Source organism: Erythrolamprus reginae, chromosome 5, assembly GCF_031021105.1.
Source record: "Erythrolamprus reginae isolate rEryReg1 chromosome 5, rEryReg1.hap1, whole genome shotgun sequence".
NCBI lineage: Eukaryota > Metazoa > Chordata > Lepidosauria > Squamata > Dipsadidae > Erythrolamprus > Erythrolamprus reginae.
In genome coordinates, this window is record NC_091954.1 from 23536528 (window position 1) to 23558345 (window position 21818).

Below are 21818 nucleotides of genomic sequence, written 5' to 3' on the forward strand. Positions count from 1 at the left end.
TCTGGAGACCTCACCTACAAAAAGATATTGACAAAATTGAACGGGTCCAAAGACGGGCTACAAGAATGGTGGAAGGTCTTAAGCATAAAACGTATCAGGAAAGACTTAATGAACTCAATCTGTATAGTCTGGAGGACAGAAGGAAAAGGGGGGACATGATCAAAACATTTAAATATGTCAAAGGGTTAAATAAGGTCCAGGAGGGAAGTGTTTTTAATAGGAAAGTGAACACAAGAACAAGGAAACACAATCTGAAGTTAGTTGGGGGAAAGATCAAAAGCAACATGAGAAAATATTATTTTACTGAAAGAGTAGTAGATCCTTGGAACAAACTTCCAGCAGACATGGTAGATGAATCCACAGTAACTGAATTTAAACATGCCTGGGATAAACATATATCCATCCTAAGATAAAATACAGAAAATAGTATAAGGGCAGACTAGATGGACCATGAGGTCTTTTTCTGCCATCAGACTTCTATGTTTCTATGTTTCTATTAATGCTTTACCCACCCAAAAAGGCTTTACAGAATTAGTTCTAGAGTGGAATTCTAACTGATGGGCCTTTGCAACAGGTACCAGCTACAGGTAGTCCTTGACTGACAACAGTTCATTTAGTGACCATTCAAAGTTACAACGGCACTGAAAAAAGTGACCTATGGCCATTTTCCAAAACCGTTACAGCATCTTCATGGTCACATGACCAAAATTGAGATCCCTGGCAGCTGACTCATTTTTATGATAGCTACAGTGTGCCGGATCATAAGATCCCTTTTTCAGACCCTCCGACATGCAAAGTCAGTGGGAAAGTCAGATTCACTTAACGGCCGTGTTATTAACTTAACAAATGCAGTGATTTATTTAACAACTATGGCCAAAAAATAAATAAATGGGGCAAAACCAGAGATGGGTTGTTGCCGGTTCAGACTGGTTTGATCAAACTGGTAGTTGCGAACAACGGGAGACACCTCCCGCCACCCTCCCGGCTCTCCCGGCACTATCCCGTCCTATACCGTTGTGTTTTGAAGGCACATGTGCTTGCATTTTCAGGGCTGGACAAACCGATTGTTACATTGTACATTCGCTCCAATTCTTGGTATTTTGATAAACATGTTTGTCTAAAATAATTCCTGGAAAATACTGGCATTACTTTTCCCCTTTTTCTCAAAATTGCAAGGACAGGCCTGTTTTTGAAAGGTTTTATAATGCCAAATATAATATACTAACAACATAACTCACAAATATCTTTTACCTACAAAATGAATAAACATAACCAAACTAAGTTGTCACAATATATATCCCTGCTAGCTTGCAGGTACTACTCCTCCCCTTTTTTTTTTACCTTATCTAAAATCTTTACTATATTACCTATCTATTAATGCATATAGCAAAGCAGTCCTTTACTCTTAAATTACTATATATTATAGATATAAGACCATGTAAATACGAATATTGAATACAAAATAATTATCTATAAATGTTTGAAATGAATATACAACAATATATACATGCTACTGTGTAAAAAGATTTCTTGCCCCACACACCCCTCCTATCTTTCTTTTTGTATTCCCCTTCCCCTTCCCTATTCTTAATAAATTAATAAAGTAATGCCAAATAAGCTACAGAATTTTATTGATTCTAGTATACGCCCCAAATTTTTCTTATAGACGCCCAGTGGGAAAACTCACTGACCAACTTTTTCAGTTAGTAACATAAATTTTGGGGCCGTAACTCGAGGACTACCTGTACTGTTCAGATCCTCTCACTGATCCCAAGAAAAACACCCAATCTGTTATAAAGTAGGCAGATCCTCTGCTAGCCCAAAGCTGCCTCCCCCGCTGCTTCCCATCCCTGCTTCTTTTTCAGAATCAACTATTGTTTTTTTCCTTACCACAGAGCTGTAAGTATGGCCATCGGAGCCACAGACGGAGGCAAGCTGGGTCATGTGACAAGGTTTGCACAGGTTCTCCTTGTTTCCATGGAGCTTCACGGCAGGCTGTTTGATTCTAGTGCCCGTGCACAAGGCATAGAGAAAAGAGAAAGAGCAACACACATTAAAAAAGCATGGCTAAGATCAACTTCTCTCCTTCTTGGGGTTTTTGCAAAGGTGAAATGCCCCTAATTCACACACAGGTTCTTACTGCAATGTTGGCACCCTTGAAGAAAAGTCACCAAGGTCTTTCCTCAACCTGGTGCTCTCCAGAGGTGTTGTGAACACAGGTTTACAGATTTACAGATTTCCAACCAGCATGCAAACAGGAATTATGAAGGCTGCTAATCTTGAACACATCCAAAGGTTGACTAAATTTGACTCGTGGTCCTCAAGAGAGATAGCCTTGAGAAAAGGAGAGCCAGAGGGGACATGATAGCTGTATACAGGTATATGAGGGGCTGCCACAGAGAGGAGGGGGTCACTCTATTCTCCAGAGCACCAGAGGGCCAGACGAGGAACAACGGCTGGAAACTGACCAAGGAGAGATTCAACCTGGAAGTAAGGAAGAACTTCCTGACGGTCAGAGCGATCAACCATTGGAACAACCTGCCTGCGGAGGTTGTGAACTCCCCAACTCTGGACACTTTCAAGAGGAGATTGGACTGCCACTTGGCTGGGGTGCTTTAGGATTCCTGCTCAGGCAGAGGGTTGGACTTGATGACCTACATGGTCCCTTTCAACTCTAACAAGAAAGAAAGAAAGAAAGAAAGAAAGAAAGAAAGAAAGAAAGAAAGAAAGAACAGACATATATCAAGGGAAGTGCTTCATAGCAGAAGTGAAAGCTGACGGTTCGTCTCTAAACTTTCAACCACATAATTAAATCATGGTGGAAGAGCCAGGAAAGGGAAGTGAACCTTGTTGAAGCAGTCTGGCAGGTCATGTGAAGAAAGCAGAAAGTACCTTAGGGATCTAGGAGTTGCCATAGCACAACTTATCTCAGGACAATTAAATGCTGTATCAAATGTTTCATTCAGTTACTTTTATTATTGGTGACCACATTTTTGTCAAAATTATTGTCGTTTTGTATTTCTGGACTGACTTTCTGAATTTTATTATTATTGGCCATGGTTCTGTTGAACTTAATTTAAGTTTTGAACTTGTTGAATTGTTCCATTCCTTGTCTCAGCCATAGGTAAAGGTGTGCAGCACACACCTTTCTTTCTCTGTGACTTTTTTCCCTTATCTTTAAAAAGATACGAGATGAGATGTTGGCATTCCTTTTATTTATTCAGACAGGATGTGGCACTATCTTATTTCCTTGTTCTGTATAAGTGTATGTGCGCCCAGATTCCAAGTCATGGAAGACCCACAGCACTAGGTGGCAAACATCATTAACACTTTTATCAAACAGAAGGAATAATTTTGAAATTCTTAGATTACGATCTCCCAATCTTGGTTCATAAGATGTTAGGCATCTAAAGTACAACTTCCTAGCACCTCTTCTAAGCCATCCAGGGGGATATTGACCAAAAATATCAGTGCTCTGATTTGAGGTGGAAAGGGAAGGTTTAGGAGGCATAAAATGTGGCATTTAATATACTATGATAACTCGTAATCTGGCTAATGTTGCATACAACTCTCTAAAGGATAATGAAATATAAGTTCAATATCATCTATAAACCTAGAATTCATCCATCCATCATTTTTCTACCTCATCCCATTCCAGTAATGGTGCGATAACTGCTCTCTAATTTTGATCCAATAACTGTAAAAAAAAACTTTAAACATCTCTTTCAATTTCCATTTAACATTAAGTTGTTAAGTGTAAATAATTTTGTATTTTAAAAAGTTACAATATATCTCTGGACAAATTCAATCTAATCCTCAAATTCCACAGACAAAAGCTGATTTTTCTCCTTGGACTATATGTATATCAAAAAATATATGAATAGCTAGATCACTCAATCAGGAATTAATGTATTTAAACTTAATTGTTCATGTAGTAACAGCAGCTAGGATTGCATTTGCACAAAAATGGAAAATAAATAAAATAGCAACCGAAGGAGAAATTCTTAAGAAAATCTTGGACTGTGCAGAAATGAATAGATTAACAATGAAACTTAACGATAAAAAAGATTCAGAATACTATAATGTATGGGTGAAATTTTATGAATAGATAGAAAAAGAATATGATAGAGATTAAATTATTATGATTAAAATAAAAATAAAATGGAAAAGAAACTGAGGAAACCCAGATGACAGAATTAGATCAAGGAGGTAGCATTAGATTAATAACTTATACCTAAAATAAAGACTTAACAATATAGATATAGTGTTAAACAATAAGAAGATTAAAAGTGACATTGGCAAGCCAAAGAAGGATGGGAAAATGTTATCAGTCTGTTAAATGTAATATGTATTGGAATTAAAATCATTCAGGGAAGGGTTTAGAAGGAGAAAAAGGAAGTAAAAAGGAAGGAGAGAAGGGAAAGAGGAGAGGGAAATAGGAAGAGAGAGAGAAGGAGTAAGAAGGTAGGGAGAGGAGAAGGAGATAGAGAGAGGGGAGTGTTGAGAAAATAAAGAAACAGTCTGATCAATAACAGCAAGATTACATGTAAAAATAGGCTGTTGAATTTTGATTGATTGGAAAATGTGTGTACTATTGACATATTCTTAAGGTATATATTGATATATATATACCGGTATATGGAAACTGTGGAGAAAAGATAACAACAACAGCAACAACAACAACAATGATGATGATGATGATGAATTAATGTATGTATAACTTAATGGCTTCCTTACCGGTGCTCCAGTTTTTTGCGACTGATACACATGGCCCTCTGGTAACCCTGGGCAATGCACACCTTATGCCGGCTGCATTTGATCTTCTGGCAAGGATCTTTTGTGGTGTCCAGACCTAAAGCAAGTGGCAAAGAGAACATGTGTCATCCTACACTAATTTTGGGATCCAAAATATCACTCACCTTAACAGAATAACAAAGTTAGAAGGGATCTTGGAAGCCTTCTTATCCAACTCCTTGCTCAGGCAGGAAACCCTATAACATTTCAGACATGAATAGTGTTGAGTGAACCCAACATAGTTCGGGTTCGGCACCTGAATTTTTAAAAAAGTTCCTGGAATCCCCATTTCAGCTGGCCAGGAAGGACGTCTCAGTGACGTCAAAGCTCTGCCCCTGGAATCTCCTAGTGGGATTCCCCACCTCCTTTTTCGCCTCCCGACTGGCCGACAGCTCCCCGGCTCTTCTGAAAAAGTGCCGCCGCCCAGCTGTCACCTTTGGAAACAGCCGGGGCGCTTCTCGGCGGTCTCCCGAACACCGAACCTGGAAGTTCGACAAAAGTTTCGGTTCGGGTTCGGGAGACTGCTGGGAAGCGCCCCGGTTGTTCCGGAAGATGACATCTAGGCTCTGGCGCTTTCTGGCGCTCTCCCAAACCTGAACCTGAACTTTTGCTGAACCTTTGCAAAAATTCAGGTTTGGGGGTCGGTAAACCGAACCGCGCATAGTTCAGTACGAACCCGAACTTCGTAAGTTTGGTTTGCCCAACACTAGACATGAATGGTTGTCCAGATTCATTTTGTCCAGATGTGTTGCAGACATCTGGAGACAAGTCATTCCATTGATTAATTGTTCTCGCTCTCAGGAAATTCCTCCTTAGTCCCAGGTTGGTTCTCTCCTTGATTAGTTTCATAGATCCATTGCTTCTCATTCTATTTTCAGGTGGTTTGAAGAATAGGTTGACCTGCTTAATCGTTCCTCGAGCATCTTTACACACACCAGTGATGGTGAACCTTTTAGAGACCGAGTGCCCAAATGGCAACCCAAAACGAACTTATTTATCGCAAGGTGCCAACACGGCAATTTAATCTGAATAATGAGGTTTTACTACATAAAATAATGATAAACAAGGCAGAGTTCAGCTAATTGTTCTAAGAAACATGCTTTTGAAATATTACATTTAGCAACAATTAAAAAGAAAAATGTTTGTAATATTTCTTTCCCTCCCTCCCTTTCTTCCCCCCTCTTTTTCTCTTTCCCTCCCTTCTTCCCTCTTTCTCTCTTTCCCTCTCTCTCTCCCTCCTTCCCCCTTTTTTCTTTCTCCCCCCTCTCTCCCTCCCTCTTTCTCTCCTCCACTCTTTCCTTTCCTCTCTCCCTTTCCTTCCCTCCCCCTCTTTCTTTCTTTCTTTCTTTCTTTCTTTCCTTTGTTCTTTCTTTCTTTTTCTTTTTCTTTCTCTCTCTCTCTCTCCCTCCATCCTCCCTCCTCCCTACCCTCCTCTCCCCATGGAAGAAACATAATGGAATTGGGCTGGGGCAATGGCGCGCATGCCAACAGAGAGAGCTCAGAGTACCATCTCTGGCACTTGTGCCATAGGTTTGCCATCACTGACCCAGACTGTCATCTAACATATCATAAGCAATTCTAGTTACATTGTGAAGTGCTGTTTTATACAACAATCTCAGGAACTGAAAGTCACCTCATGATTTGTTTTAAAAGCAGTTTGATTGCCAATTTTGTTATGCCTTTTTTAATACCCTGGCTGCTATTTATAATATTGAAATGATGGACCCACATTATTTATTCATGTGTTGAATTTATATCCCGATCCTGTTTCAATATAAGCTAAAATGCTGCAGAAGAAATTGCGTTTGTTCAGTGTAGGAGATCTCAAGGACTTGCATTCGCTAGCTGAGTGCACTTCTGAATATTTGGTTAATAGGTAAATAAGTGGATTCACATCTTTACATGGAGATGCTCACTCACAAGTCCAAAGCTTTCTAGGTTTTGCAAAGAGCATATATCTGCAAACCCCTGTATCTCAAACTAGAGAACCTTAAGATTCATGGACTCCAACTCCCAGAATTCCCCAGCCAGCAAATGGCCAAATTCCACCAGTGTCAGCTGCCACCTTACGCTTTGCTTGTACTTTGCTACCCTCCGGCGACAGTCTGCTATGAACTCTGGAGAGAGTGGATGGGAGGAGAATGCTTGGGGGAAAATAAAATTTACTGCTGCATCTCCTCAAGATGCTGCCTCAAGGTCACCCGACTGAGAAAAGGCAGCTGCTTACCAATCTATGCTTGAACTGACCATTCAAAAAACACCTTGCTTAAAACTGATTGGTCGGGGGGGGAGCATCAGTGATGGGAGGCTGACTTTAGAGCAATGCACAGTTCAGCTATGCATGGCTGCAATACCCTTCTCATAAAACTATGCTTTTCTCAGCAAATGGAGCCAATTTCTATTTAGAGGTGTAAGTGGTGGCAGGTCTGACAACCAGGATGAATGAAAACAACTTATATTGTTTTCCATCTTCAATCATAACCCATATTATAATTTGGATTTTTTTTTTTTAAAGGAAAACAGTAACTATGGATAAAAGCCAAGCCACCTTAATCATGGTCACAAACATCTGAATCTGGATCAGAGACATTTGGGCTCAAAATTTAAGCACTGTAAAGTAATGACTCGATCTAGAAATTTGCTCTGATCCAGCAAGACCAATGTGTTTATCAGAAATCTCCCAAAGGCTTATAGCTACTGACTGAGAGGATATGTAGAATGACAGTGCTTATCCATAATATCATATTGTACCGACAGTAGAAATCTCTTGAGGTGAACCAATGATCCTAATTTGCAAGGCCTCCAATTACATTATCACCAATTGCCTGCAATAATTGCTAGATTTGGATCACAAGCCACACTCGGATCTAGCTTTAAACTTCCCAATTTCATTGGCAAAATAAATGAATTTGTGAGTTTGTAGCCAGCAAATATTACAGGCAGCAAAAGGCTGTCAGGCAGATGCTCTTACACAATTTTCTGAAGTTCAGGAAAAAAATCCTTCCCCACAAAAAAACCCTAAATAATTGTAGCTCCACCACACTTAACAAGCAAAGATTAGTACTTCAATGGTACAATAATCTAACAAGGAGTAATCCCCATTAAAAACAACAGGGATTACTTTTGAATAGATCTGTATAGGATTGCACTGCAGTTAATTAAAACCTGGAACACAGTCCAAATTAACTCAGAAAATAGCTGAGTATGAACATGGACAGCCAAGTCTATTGAATTCCACAACAGGGAAAGAAACAGCAAAATAACCTGTGTTGAAGTCCCAATTCAATCATTTGGAGGATATAGAATAGCAGGTGGAGATTGTATATGAATGGAAGTTGCAACAGTTGGAACTCTGGAGTTCAAAATGCAGTGTTAATGCACAAAGGATTTTTTATTATTGTTTATAGCAAATCCTACATACAAATATTGAACAGCATATTGTTAGAGGGCACTATAATTAAATGAACACAGAGAAAACTACAAACCTCTGTGTTCTGTTGTAATATATGTTATATAACAAGACTTTTCCCAACACAATTGGAAAAAGAAAGGGAACACAGATCTATTACTAGAAAACATAACATCACAAAGGAAACCATTCAAGAGAGATGGATTTTAACCATAGAGAAGAAAAATTGGAATCCATTCTTGACGCCTGGCACTCGACGTGTCCTAATATTTAAATTGGCTCTTTTCCAAAAGAGAAATACCAAACTTCAAAAATAAAAAGGAGAATAATAGTTTTCATTCTCAAGGAATGTTGCAGTTTGTAAAATGCACTCAGAGCTGATAAAACAGAAGAAAGCAAAACATTTTCCTTTACATTTGCCTTTACGAACATCCTGGCATGCAGTTATTTTCAAATGTTTACAAGAATGGATAACAAGCAAATGAGAACAACCACCTCAGTTCAATTTCTCATTCTCAACAATTTGCAGAAAAACCTTTCTTTCCAAGCAACTTCAGCCATCCTTCTCTTGGTGGCAACAACACTAAAAAACATACACACTATAAAAAGGGGAAAAGAAATTACCCTCATCTACTGGCTGATTATCTTCCCAGCTCTTGATGTAGTCATCCTGTTAGAGAGAAGCAAAAAAGAAGAACAAGTTAATAGAAAATGTCAGCAATAAAAAAACCCTTGTTATTCAGAATGCCAGGTAAATCAAAAGTCTTCCTCAATCTTGGGCACAGCATTACAGTGATCCCCCGAGTTTCGTGATCCCGATCATTGCGAATCGCTATATCGCGATTTTTCCACCCGATGACGTCACTCCCTTCCTTTCTCATCTTTCTTTCTCTCTCTCTTTCTCTATCTTGCTTCTTCCTCTCTCACACTCTCTTCCTCCCTCTCTCATCTCTTTCTTTCCTTCTCTCTCTTTCTCTATCTCTCCCCCTCTTGCTCTCGAGCGGCAAGCGAGCAGCCGGGCAAGCGGGTGATGGGCAAGCGGCAAGCGAGCAGCCGGGCGGGCGAACGGGCAAGTGGCAAGCGGCAAGCAAGCGGGCGAACGGGCAAGCGGCAAGCGAGCAGGCGGGCGGGCGAATGGGCAAGCGGCAAGCGAGCAGGCGGGCGGGCGAATGGGCAAGCGGCAAGCGAGCAGGTGGGCGGGCGAACGGGCAAGCGGCAAGCGAGCAGGCGGGCGGGCGAACGGGCAAGCGAGCGGCCGGGCGAGCGGGTGACGGGCAAGTGGCAAGCGGCAATCGATCTTGGGGTTTCCCCTTTGCCTGGGCGGCGGGAAGACCGGGGAAGGTTCCTTCGGCCGCCCAACAGCTGATCTGCTCCGCAGCGTGGCAGCAGCGAGGAGCCGAAGATGGGGTTTCCCCGTTGCCTGGGCAACGGGGAAACCCCATCTTCGGCTCCTCGCTGCTGCCGCGCTGCGGAGCAGATCAGCTGTTGGGCGGCCGAAGGAACCTTCCCCGGTCTTCCCCACCGCCCACATGCAAACTCCACCATCTGCGCATGTGCGGCCATGGAAAAAGGGGCGCGCATGCGCAGATGGTGTTTTTACTTCCGCATCACTACATCCCGAATTATCGATTATTGCGAGGGGTCTTGGAACGGAACCCTCGCGATAATCGGGGGATCACTGTATTGGACTGGAAACAGGGAGAAATCTCTAGTTTTAACAATCCAAAGAGTGTTGAATAAGGATAAATTCAACAATGAAATCTACTTATCTTCCCTATTAGTTTGGAAGCATGCACCACCAAACCTTAAGGTTTTGCTTCGTCATGTGAGTTTCTTCACCCTCTGTGCATGTGTAGAATTCTTTGCGCATGCACATAGGGTTAAAAAAAGAAAATGGCGACATCCAGGCAGGTGGGTGGAGCTATGCGCTGTCACCACGAATGGTTCTCTAAACCATGGGTGGCCGCCACTACCAATATGCTTGAATCGGGTCAAACCTGTAGCATTTCACCCCTGGATAAATTACATTAGAAGGAACATTAATTCAGAGGGTGAAATATCTCATACAGTCAGTCCTTGACTTAAAACAGTTCTTTTAGGGATTGTTTGGAATTACAACATTCCTGGAGGAAAAAAGTGACTTAGGACCATTTTCACACTTACGACTGTTGCCGCATCCCCATGGTCACGTGATCAAAATCCAGACACTTGACAACTGACTCAGTTGCAGTGTCCCAGGGTTGTGTGATCCATGTTTGCGATCTTATGACAAGCAAAGTCAAAAGCCAGATTCAGTTAACAACTGTGTTACTAGCTTGACAACTATTGTGATTCCCTTAACGACTGTGGTAAGAAAGGTCACAAAATGGGGCAAAATTTACTTAACTGTCTCAAATTTTGAGCTCAATTGTGATCGTAAGTCAAGGACCATCTGTACTATCTTGATAGGCCTAATTCCAGAAACATAAATCATGATCTGCCTACAGTTTCTGTTGGATCTAATTTTGTTGCACAAGAAGAATGTAAAGGAGATTTTTTTAAAAAAAACTGCACAAAGAAAAGGAAATGGACAAAAATGTAACCAAGGGAATTTGCCCATGTTCAATTAACATGTTTAAACCAGGAGTTGCAGAACATTAGGCCGTATCCTCATCCTTCTTATAATTTTTAATGAGACTTTCCCAAAGTGGCAAGCCACAAAACAAAATAACAACCCATTGAAAATCAATTCAACATTTTTTTGGTTTAAAAGTCTTGTGCAATTAAAGATAAACATGCTCACTCAGCCAGAAGAACCAAATAAAAATGGTTTAATGCCACGGCCCTCCGGGTACAGGATTGACAGTCTGTTTCATTGCAATCTCAGCAAGCTTTTTTTTTTGTTGAAGCTTAGAATTGATTGACATGATTCATTTTGGGACATCACCATGGGTTTTCCCCCCCCTCTCTTCAATTTCCACGTGATACAGTGATCTTGTGCAGTAAAAATCCAGATTTCCTAATTTGATTTTTAGTTGATGGAAATAGATAACCTTACCATTGTCGTTAACAGTTTTACTAGTCTTTGGATAAAAGGAGAAAATTGTCAAGAAGCAAAGGACAGCCAAAAACCTGCAAATATTTTTGCAAGAAATACTTACAGGATATATTTGCAAAGCTTCTGCGCAACCTTGTAGAACAACCCCCAGTCTACAAGATCTTTTGATTTTCACTTAGCATACTGACAGCAATGTCAACCAGCAATGTATTTTAAGAGAACCAAGCATTACAACAAAATGCTAACGTAAACCATCTACTTCAGGGAGGAATTTGCAATGAGAAATCTGGAATGAGAAAATGATCACAGAGACAAGGGGTTGTCTGTTATCTCAAGCAATTCTCTACATAACATGTCATAATATTCATAGCTGTTCGCTGCACATCATAGTGAGATGTGGCGATGTCTACGCTGGTTTTGATGCCATCTTAAGGTTGATGGTGGGAAACAAAGGAACTATGATGTCTAAAATAAGCTTTCTTTGTGATAACTCAAAGGCGGCATTTCTGCCATACACCATTTTCCTTGAAGGGATGAGGTGGGAGAAGGAGGTGGGTGGACTTGAGTATAAAAGGAGATATTTTGACTTCAGGCAGGAGCCTCTTTAAAGGGATATGACAAGGTGCTGCACATTTCTCTTCATTTCTCCTGCCAATCTCTAAAATTAGAGGCTGGCTTGGAGAGAGAAGCTTTATGTTCCCATCCAAACAACTTTTTGGGAAGTGTCAAAATTGCTGCTTCTCAAAAGAACTGGATAGAAAGAAAATAGCGAGACCCGACTCATACTTGTGAATTGGCTGTGGAGATGATTTGGAGACAGCACACAGACTTTCAGCAATTTGCGTTTAATCAGAATTTATAGGCGATGCACAGTGGCCCATTTTTCATGGACCATGTTCCACCATTGAGAATGACCTTTAAAAGCAACCCAATCCAAAGCACTGTGTTAGAGAAGACAAAAGAAAGGAAGATGGTACAGGACTGATAAAATGAAAAGTTGATTTTTAAAAAAATCTATACTGACCTCCACCTCCTGGAAAATTCAGACCGCAGCCGAAGGACAGCAGAAAGAGAGAAAGAAAAAGAAAAGTAAAAAATCCCAAAAACAACTCCTTGTGCACAAAAAAGCAAGTACAAAGTGGTTAAAATGCATGCCAGCAGGGCAGAGTAACCAATTGTTTTTTTCCTACAGCATAACTTTCTATTAACATCAGAATCCATTCACCATAAATGATGTTTTATTAACCATTCTGCTGAGATTGTTTTATGGGGAATCATGAATTTGAGATGGACAACCATATAAATTGAAATAATAAAGAAATCAAATAAAGATTTGCTTTGATTTGTTTGTCCGGTTGAAGTGCATTAAGTCATTTAGAACAACAGCAGTGGGATCTTGCGGTCGAAAGGAATATTAATCAAAACAGGATACTTGTTAAGCAGCAACAACTTCCTCCAGAGGTTTTCTCCTGCCTTTGGGCCATGAAGTATGGAGTCCCAGCAGACTCTTCTAGAATTGTGCAATGTATTTCATACTCTGACAGTCCCAATAGTGTGTACACTTGCTTATTTCTCCCTTTTTCTCTGCAAATAAAACTGAAGCATTACAGTACCAGCTTGATGTACTGCAGACATCTAATTGTAATGTATGGATTGCATAATCTCTAAACAGGCTTTGCCTATATTCCTGATGGTGAACCGTTTTTCCCTCGGGTGCCGAAAGAGCGTGTGTGTGCGCACCACAATTCAATGCCTGGGGAGGGCGAAAACAGCTTCTCCTACCCTCCAGATACCCTCTGGAGGCCGGAAATGGCCTGTTTCCCAACTTCTGGTGGGCCCAGTAGGCTCGTGTTTCATCCTCCCCAGGCTCCAAAGGCTTCTCTGGAACTAGGGAAGGGTAAAAATTGCCCTCCCCCATTGGCTCCCTGGAAGCCAAAAAAGCCCTCCCAAAGCCTCTGTGTGAGTCGAAAATCAGCTGCCCAGCACACATATGAACATTGGAGCTGAGCTAGGGCAAAGGCACACGTGCCAGCAGATATAGCTCCATGTGCCACCTGTGGCACCCGTGCCATAGGTTCGCCATCACTGACCTACATAATTAACTGTATACAGGGGAATAGAGCAATTATTTGAAGTTCCAACAGACCCTCCTCAAGCTATTTATTAACCAGTTTTGAAGTTCGACATTGGTCTCCCAGCAGTCATGTGATTGGATTTGAGGCAATTGGTCTCAATATATGGGCCTTCAGAACCTATGTAATTTGAAACCTAATAAAATGACCAAATGTTGAGATCAACCAAGTTTTTCCCAAAGGAAACAGAAAAAGGCCGACATGGACATCAAATCAAGAATGGCAAGCCTCCATTCCAGAAAGGTTCATATTTTTCTTAGTATTTCTCAGGGCTGTATTTTCAGCCAGCAAGTTATCATTTCAACAGAGACATCATTGCCTCTTTCATTTCCAGTCCGAGAAGGACTGTCTAGCCAAGCCATTTATCTCCCTGACTCACTCCTGTAAGAGCTCTTCTTCTCACATTGTTTTTCTTTTAAAATGCCATGGTGTCCCCCTCTTCTGCCATAGCCTCTAGCCCAGCTGGAATTCCCAAACTGTGAGGCAAGGGATGTTTGCAGATATCAAACAAGCAAGGGATGTTGCAGCTATGGCATAATTCAAACTCAGATGCATTAGGAGTCCCTATCTGCCCTTCCAGCTTTTTCCGGGCTTGCCAATCTGAAGGCCAGAGAACAAAACCAGTTTATTCTCTCTCGCATGCCACATTCGAGCCTTTCAGCCTGCTGCACTCCCATTGGGTGCATTTGCAATAGCACCAACACAAAGTGAGCACACAAACCCAGGGTTTCTCTCTCTCCAACCCATCTCTGGCCAACAGGAAACTGTGTATTGTCAGAACTGGCACCCTGCCACTCTGCTGCAGCTCTGCCAAGGGTAGAAATGAAGCTTCACATTGGGGATGGTAGCCACCTGCCATTTGGGTCCTGCTTTCAAAAGCGGGGATCAAATACCCTTAGGAAGAAAAGTAACTCTGAAGACAAGTTTGAGATGATGGGACAGAGGTGCCAACCCACCCATCCGTCTGCTGTTCTTGAGCGATCCTGATGCTCTCTTGTTTAGTCTTTCTCTCTAGAATATCATTGTTGACACAATATTGCAGACACAGTGATTGTTCCAATTCCACCCTGACTATTTAAAGGATGCAAATAAAATAAATGAACTCAGTTTTTAAATTGATGCTGAATGTCAAGATGTTACGGAAGAAGAGAAACCCTGGAGGCAAAACTACATATGTGACCCCTTACATCCTGAACACAAACTGTTTCAACTCCTACCCTCAAAACGTCACTACAAAGCACTGCACACCAAGACAACTAGACACAAGAACAGTTTTTTTCCGAACGCCATCACTCTACTAAACAAATAATTCCCTCAACACTGTCAGACTTTCTACTAAATCTGCACTTCTATTCTACTAGTTTTTCTCATCATTCCTATCACCCATTTCCTCCCATGTTGACTGTATGACTGTAACTTGTTGCTTATATCCTAAGATTTTTATTAATATTGATTGTTTCTTCATTGCTTATTTGACCCCTATGACAATCATTAAGTGTCGTACCACATGATTCTTGACAAATATATATTTTATTTTATGTACGCTGAGAGCATATGCACCAAGACAAATTCCTTGTGTGTCCAATCACACTTGGCCAATAAAATTCTATTCTATTCTATTCTATTCTATTCCTTTGCTTCATTGTCCTCACTGGTAGATGTAACGTGATTTCCCATATAACAGATGCTAACCTTATCCTATTCATTTTGATGTTTAAAAAGGGGATTGGCTAAAAGAAAGGTAGAAAGGCTAGTGATGGAAACTGCAAACTGAATTCCACAGAGTATGTTATCCAATATTGCAATAGTAACCCAAGAGCTACTTGGGTTTCTTCTTGTTAGGCCATTTTAAAGGTAAGTATTCTATGATTGTTTAGAATGGTGCACATTTTGTACACTGGAAGAAATGTGGATTATACAGATTAAAGCAAGGAAGGAGAAAACCTGGTTTAGGCAGGCCAGTTGCAATACCAATGCCATAAATACTTTTGCCTTTCACTTCTAAGCTAAAGAGGGTATCTAATTTATAGGATGCAAATACTGTGAACCTGTAAAACAACTTCAGCTGAAGCCATACTTAAATTTCCTTCATTTCTTGGTTGACATTCAAGTGGGAGGCGGGAGAGTGGTGGGGGTGGAGATGACTCAGGAAAGTGGTCTACGAAGAGGGGCAGCATACAAATAAAATTAAATAAATAAATAAATAAATGAGTGAGTGAGTGAGTGAGTGAGTGAGTGAGTGAGTGCATGAATGAATGAATAAACAAACAAACAAACAAACAAATAAATAAATCTGCCGGCATGAGAACCAAGGTCATGTCAACGGATACCTGTTGAAGTTAAATAAGGTCCAGGAGGGAAGTGTTTTTAATAGGAAAGTGAACACAAGAACAAGGGGACACAATCTGAAGTTAGTTGGGAGAAAGATCAAAAGCAACATGAGAAAATATTATTTTACTGAAAGAGTAGTAGATCCTTGGAACAAACTTCCAGCAGATGTGGTTGATAAATCCACAGTAACTGAATTTAAACATGCCTGGGATAAACATATATCCATCCTAAGATAAAATACAGAAAATAGTATAAGGGCAGACTAGATGGACCATGAGGTCTTTTTCTGCCGTCAGTCTTCTATGTTTCTATGTTTAAGTTGAGTGGGAACCTACAACTGGATTGATTGGCCCATGTAACCTGAAAGGCAAAGGGAGATGGGGACATCTTATTCTTTTAACTATCCCTAAGCATGGGAATAATTTAGAGCTAGCTTCACTTTTCTAAGTGCCAATATGATGTATTCAATAAAGGATATTTTGAAACCTGAGCAAAGTGTCAGAACAGGGGTGGGATTCAGTCTGTTTGGACTGATTCTAGTGAACCAGTTGCTAATTTTACATCTAGTTCACTGAATCGGTAATTGGAAGGACTGGCTGGCCCCACCCATCACTCCCCTCTCCTTCCCAAAGTCTCCACGCAGTGCATTTTGAATGCCAGATAAATGCAGGGCCAATGCGGAGACTCTGGGAGGTGAAAAAGAGGCCTTCCAGAAGTTCTGGAAGTCTGGAAATGGACCTTTTTCCTGCCATTGCTTCTAAACTGAGAAAGATATTCAGGTGTGGCTAGGGAGCAATATATAATTAAATAAGATATTTCCATTTCTAGAAGAATTCTATTACATGCTAATCCAAAATAGGGAAAGGAGCTTCTTCTCATAGTGTTTATTTTCATGAAGTAAACCTTTCCATTCAGTTTCCCCCCCCCCCACACTTCTGTCATTCTCGTTCTGGAATGAGACAGGTAGTCACCTGAGACAGCAGCTCCCTTGGGAACTCAAACTACTGAGGGAGACTTTTCCTGCCCTTCACAGTACTGAAGAGAAATCTCCCTGCTGAGCAAAGAGTAGGTGGGGAGCTCAAATGATGGTTCACGCCCTGCCAGACACATCAAGCAACTCAACTTCAAAGCAGATCTCCCTCAAGACTTACCAAAGGATCTATTCTGGGTTAAATAGATAGGAATTGTTTAGAAGAGGAAGTTTATTTTTGGTAGAATATTCATTTAAAAATAAAATAAAAAACATAACAAACAAATTCATTTGGCAAAATAAACGCCCCAGGATACGCTTAAAATATGTTAGAAAGAAAAGAGGATGGAGGATTGGCAATACCAAATTGGGAAGATTGTTATCACATCTCATCTCTTGCCTGGATTCAAGACTGGATCCAACTATCTAATAAACATCTACTAACTCTAGAAGGGCATCACCTCCAATTTGGTTGGTATTTTTATCTATGGGAAAACAAAACAAAAATCCAAAAATATTTTAAAAATCATCTTATAAGAAAATCCTTGCTTATAACTTGGCTGAAAATTAAAAATCAATTCTACAAGGGTATACCGACTTGGTATGCACCTCTAGAGGCTCTCGTCCACCCAAACTTAAAAAAAAAAGTAGTATAATTAGATATAAAGATATAATCAAAACAAACGGAGAAATAAAAACAAGGCAAGGAATGTCAGATGAGGGCTTCAATACAGAATGGTGGGAATATTTGCAAATTCAATCAAGAATTGTTAAAGATAAAAAACTCAACAGGAATAGAGAAAGAAAAACCCTTAGATAAAGTTGTACTAGGGGCACAAGACAAATTAATAAAGAAATTATACTGCTGTCTATTAAATAACAAAACAAATTTACCTGAAATAAAAACTAACATGGATAAATGGGACTCTAACTTTAAATCAGAGATAAAAATGGAAGAATGGCAACTGCTATGGAGTAGGAACTACAGATTAACTTTGGCAACGTCCTATAAAGAAAATCTAATCAAAATGTTCTACAGATGGCACATTACGCCAGCTAAACTAGCAAAAATCAATAAAAAATTATCACCCCTTTGCTGGAAGTGTCAAAAAGAATACGGATCATACTACCACATATGGTGGCAGTGTGAAAAAGCCCAGATTTTCTGGAAAAAAATTGGGACGTGGATTGATGAAATCTTAGAGATAAACCTAGAAAAAACTCCACAATGCTTCTTACTAGGGATTATTCACTAACAGTTTAATCAAAATTACATTTATCTGATTATTCATATCACTACTGCGGCAAGACTAGCTTTTGCCCAAACGTGGAAAAAAGAAGAAATCCCACAAGATGAGTTAGTATTAGAAAAAATTACTCAATGGGCAGAAATGTCTAAATTGACCCTTGAAATCAAAGGCAAAGAAGAATCACAATTCTATGATTGTTGGAATTTACTCTACCACTAGTTAGAAAATAGAAAAAACTCTTGCTAAGTACATTGTGAACACTTAAGTATGTAAAAAAAAATTTACCTGATGAAAGCCGAATAGAGCAAATAAGATAAAGCTATGAACTATCAAGTTAGACTATTATTTGTTTTCCATGTTACTTATATGTTTTGCTTCTATTTTTTTTTCTGTGTTATCTAAAAGAGATAAATTGATTTCTGACAATAACTATAACTGGCTAAAGAAAATATACAGTGGAACCCCGACATAAGAGCTGCTCTACTTAAGAGCAACTCGAGATAAGAGCTGGGAGGGGAGAAATATTTTTGTTCTACTTACAAGCCCAAATTCGAGATACAAGCGCCAAGGAGCTGTCTCCTGAAGCCAAACGCTAACTTCCGCGTTCGGCTTCAGGAGACAGCTGCGAAGCGGCGCGCGTGTTTTAAAAGGTTGCAGCCGGCCTGGGGGGCTCGGGGGGGTGCTTGCAGCTTTCTTTCTTGCTCTTTTTCTTTCTCTCTTTTACCTTCCCTTCCTCTATTTCTTCTTTTCTTTCTCCTTCCCACCTTCTTCCCTCCCTCCCTCCCTTCACTCATTCTTCTCTTACTCTCCCCTTTCATAAGTTTCCTTGCTTTCTTCCTCTGTTCCTGTCCCTTCCCCCTTTCTTTCTTTCTTTCTTTCTTGCTTTCTTTCTTGCTCTTTTTCTTTCTCTCTTTTACCTTCCCTTCCTCTATTTCTTCTTTTCTTTCTCCTTCCCACCTTCTTCCCTCCCTCCCTCCCTTCACTCATTCCTCTCTTACTCTCCCCTTTCATAAGTTTCCTTGCTTCCTTCCTCTGTTCCTGTCCCTTCCCTCTTTCCTTTCTTCCTTCCCACCCTCCGTCCATTCATTCACCCATTCCTCTCTTGATCGCTTAAAGCCGGTCCCTGGTGCAAAAAGGGTTGGGGACCTCTGTCCTACAGGATTGGGTGGCAGAGAAGTTGAACATATGTAAATTTAAAAGTTTAAGAAAGTTTACAAGTTAAGTGAAAGAAACTTCATTATTCATTTATATGTACATGTACATTTCTTCATTAAAAACATGTCTTTCTGCATAATTTAGACTAACTTTGTGAGTTTTTTGAGGGCTGGAACCAATTAAAATTATTTACATTAATTCCTATGGGGAAAAGTCGTTCGAGATAAGAGCTGCTCGACTTAAGAGCCCAGGTCCGGAACGAATTAAACTCGTATCTCGAGGTACCACTGTACACAGTTTTGGAAGAATACATAGACTGGTTCTGTACTCGCCTACATTTTAACATGTGTTTTTGATGTATTGTGTTTTGTATTGTCTTTTTTTCCCTTCTGTATTATAATTGTAAATAAAAAGAATACACAAAAAAATGGCAAAGGGATATTTGAATTTAATTTTTTTTAAAGGATCTATTCTGTATGTAATGGCAAGCATGGGAATCTAGAAATGGCACTTCAGCTGTGGTAGCACTTCTATAGGTAGTCCTTGACTGACAGCCACTTCTTTAATGATGATCCAAAGTTACAGTGGCCTCAAACAAGTGACTTATGACCCACCCTAAACTAGTGGTGGACTCCTCCATGTGCAGTCCAGTGCACCTCTCCGGTAGCGGCTCACCAATTGCACAATTCTGGCATGACGGCTCTAGTCTGTCTTTGCCGATCCATGCGCGCAGCCTTACTTTTATAACTTACTTTTATACTTTATAATTTTCCATGATTTTTGGTTCTCTGAGCATGCGCAGAAGGAAAATTATCCCTCTGTGCATGCACAGAAGTAAAATCACAACTGGGGATGCAAACATGCAGCTCACCGGTAGGAAAAGGAAAGCAACCCATCCCTGCCCTAAATATTATGGCCATCATATCAACTTTGCAATCATGTGACTGGAATTTATTGCTTAGCAACCAGTTCATGTTTATGGCAGCTGAGGCATCTTTGCACTATGTGATCTGTTATCTCATTCTGATTTCTGCAAAGTCAATTGAGGAAGTTGGATTTACTTAATAACCTATTGATTGATTGATTGATTGATTGATTGATTGATTGATGGATGGATGGATGGATGGATGGATGGATGGATGGATTGTTAGAGTTGAAGGGGACCATGCAGGTCATCGAGTCCAAGCCCCTGCCTGAGTAGGAAATCCTATAGCATCCCAGCCAAATGGCAGTCCAATCTCCTCTTGAAAGTGTCCAAAGTTGGGGAGTTCACAACTTCCGCAGGCAGGTTGTTCCACTGGTTGATCGCTCTGACTGTCAGGAAGTTCTTCCTTATTTCCTGGTTGAATTTCTCCTTGGTCAGCTTCCAGTCGTTGTTCCTCATCTTGCCCTCTGATGCCCTAGAGAACAGGCTATCCATGCCCAGTTCCCACCATCTCTCTTCCTAATTCTTGGTTTCAAGTCCCCTAATCCTTTTGGTTGCTCTTTTCTGCACCTTCTCCAGAGTTTCAATGTCTCTTTTGAAGACCAGAACTGGATGCAGTACTCCAGATATGGTCTGACCAGGGCGTAGTAGAGTGGTATTAATATTTCCCTGGTCTTGGAATGTATTCCACTGTTGATGCAGCTTAGGATTGTGTTGGCTTTTTTGGCCGCTACTGCACATTGCTGGCTCATGTTTAGTTGATTATCCACCAAGACTCCGAGATCTCTTTTGCAGTCACTAGTGGTAAGTGGGGTTTCTCCCAGGCTGTATGTATGTCTAGGTGGTTTTTTTTTACCACCAATGGAAAAATAGTGGTAAAATTGGTCATGTACTGACAGCTGCATTGCTAAGTGACTGAAATTGCAGTCTCAACTGAAGTCACAGGTTGAAGACTACACACACACATGTGGTGTGTGTGTGTGTGTGTAGGGCACCACACAATTTTAAGGTTCCAATTTTCAATCCTATCTGCATATCACTTTGCATACACCTGCTTAAATAAATTTATTTTTGGCAGCCTTTTCTATGTTAATAATGAAAATTCAGTTCTAATCCCTAAACCAGCTGGGTTTGGGAATTCTGGGAATTCAAGTCCACACATCTTAAGAGTTGCCAAGACTGAGAAGCATTGCTTCAAGCCATGTAGCAGATATAAACACCTCTAGATGGTATCAGGTTAGGGATGGGTGTCTTTCATAATCTATAATGAGCTTCAGCACATTTCCTTCACTTTATATGCAACCGGATGGCTAACTTGGGGACCAGATCATCCTAAAAAGAAAGCCAGCCAATTTCTTCCTTCGGGCAAATGCTTTCAAATTAAAGGCAATTAACCAAGGCCCAGAGAGAAAACATGTCATCACAAAAAAGCAAAGAGACGAAATTGACTATCAAAAGTCTTATTCTCAAAAGTAGCATTAAAAGGAGGAAAGATGACATCAAGACTCATCACTCTTCTGCCACATACCGTGGTTGAAAATTGGTTCAGGAATAACAATCCTTCAATAATGGTGGTTTTTCAAAGACAGGACTTTACACACAAGAAGAAAATAAACAGCAATGTGAAAAGTCTGGGAGCCATGTCTTGGGCTGGTTATTTATTAATAACTACTTGAAATGCTAATTGGTATCTTCCTTCAACCCTCCAGGAGGTAGTCTTAAAAAATTCACTGTTTAGCATGACAACTCACAGGCATTGTGACTTTGTTATAAAGAAGCATAAAAACGAACCTTTGCAAAGCTGTCAGATCTTAC

The 21818-nt window shown here is 40.4% G+C and overlaps 1 protein-coding gene across 2 annotated transcripts in view; it reads right to left on the minus strand.

The window, feature by feature from the left end:
* Positions 1-21818, minus strand: part of SPOCK2 (SPARC (osteonectin), cwcv and kazal like domains proteoglycan 2) — a 118195-nt gene that overhangs the window by 38541 nt on the left and 57836 nt on the right. For both annotated transcript variants that reach the window (XM_070752230.1, XM_070752232.1), the window contains exons 2-4: positions 8828-8873; positions 4738-4852; positions 1891-2005 (exon numbers count right to left, since the gene is read on the minus strand). In XM_070752230.1, coding sequence (XP_070608331.1) covers positions 1891-2005; positions 4738-4852; positions 8828-8873 — 276 coding nt within the window. The remainder of the gene's footprint in view (positions 1-1890; positions 2006-4737; positions 4853-8827; positions 8874-21818) is intronic.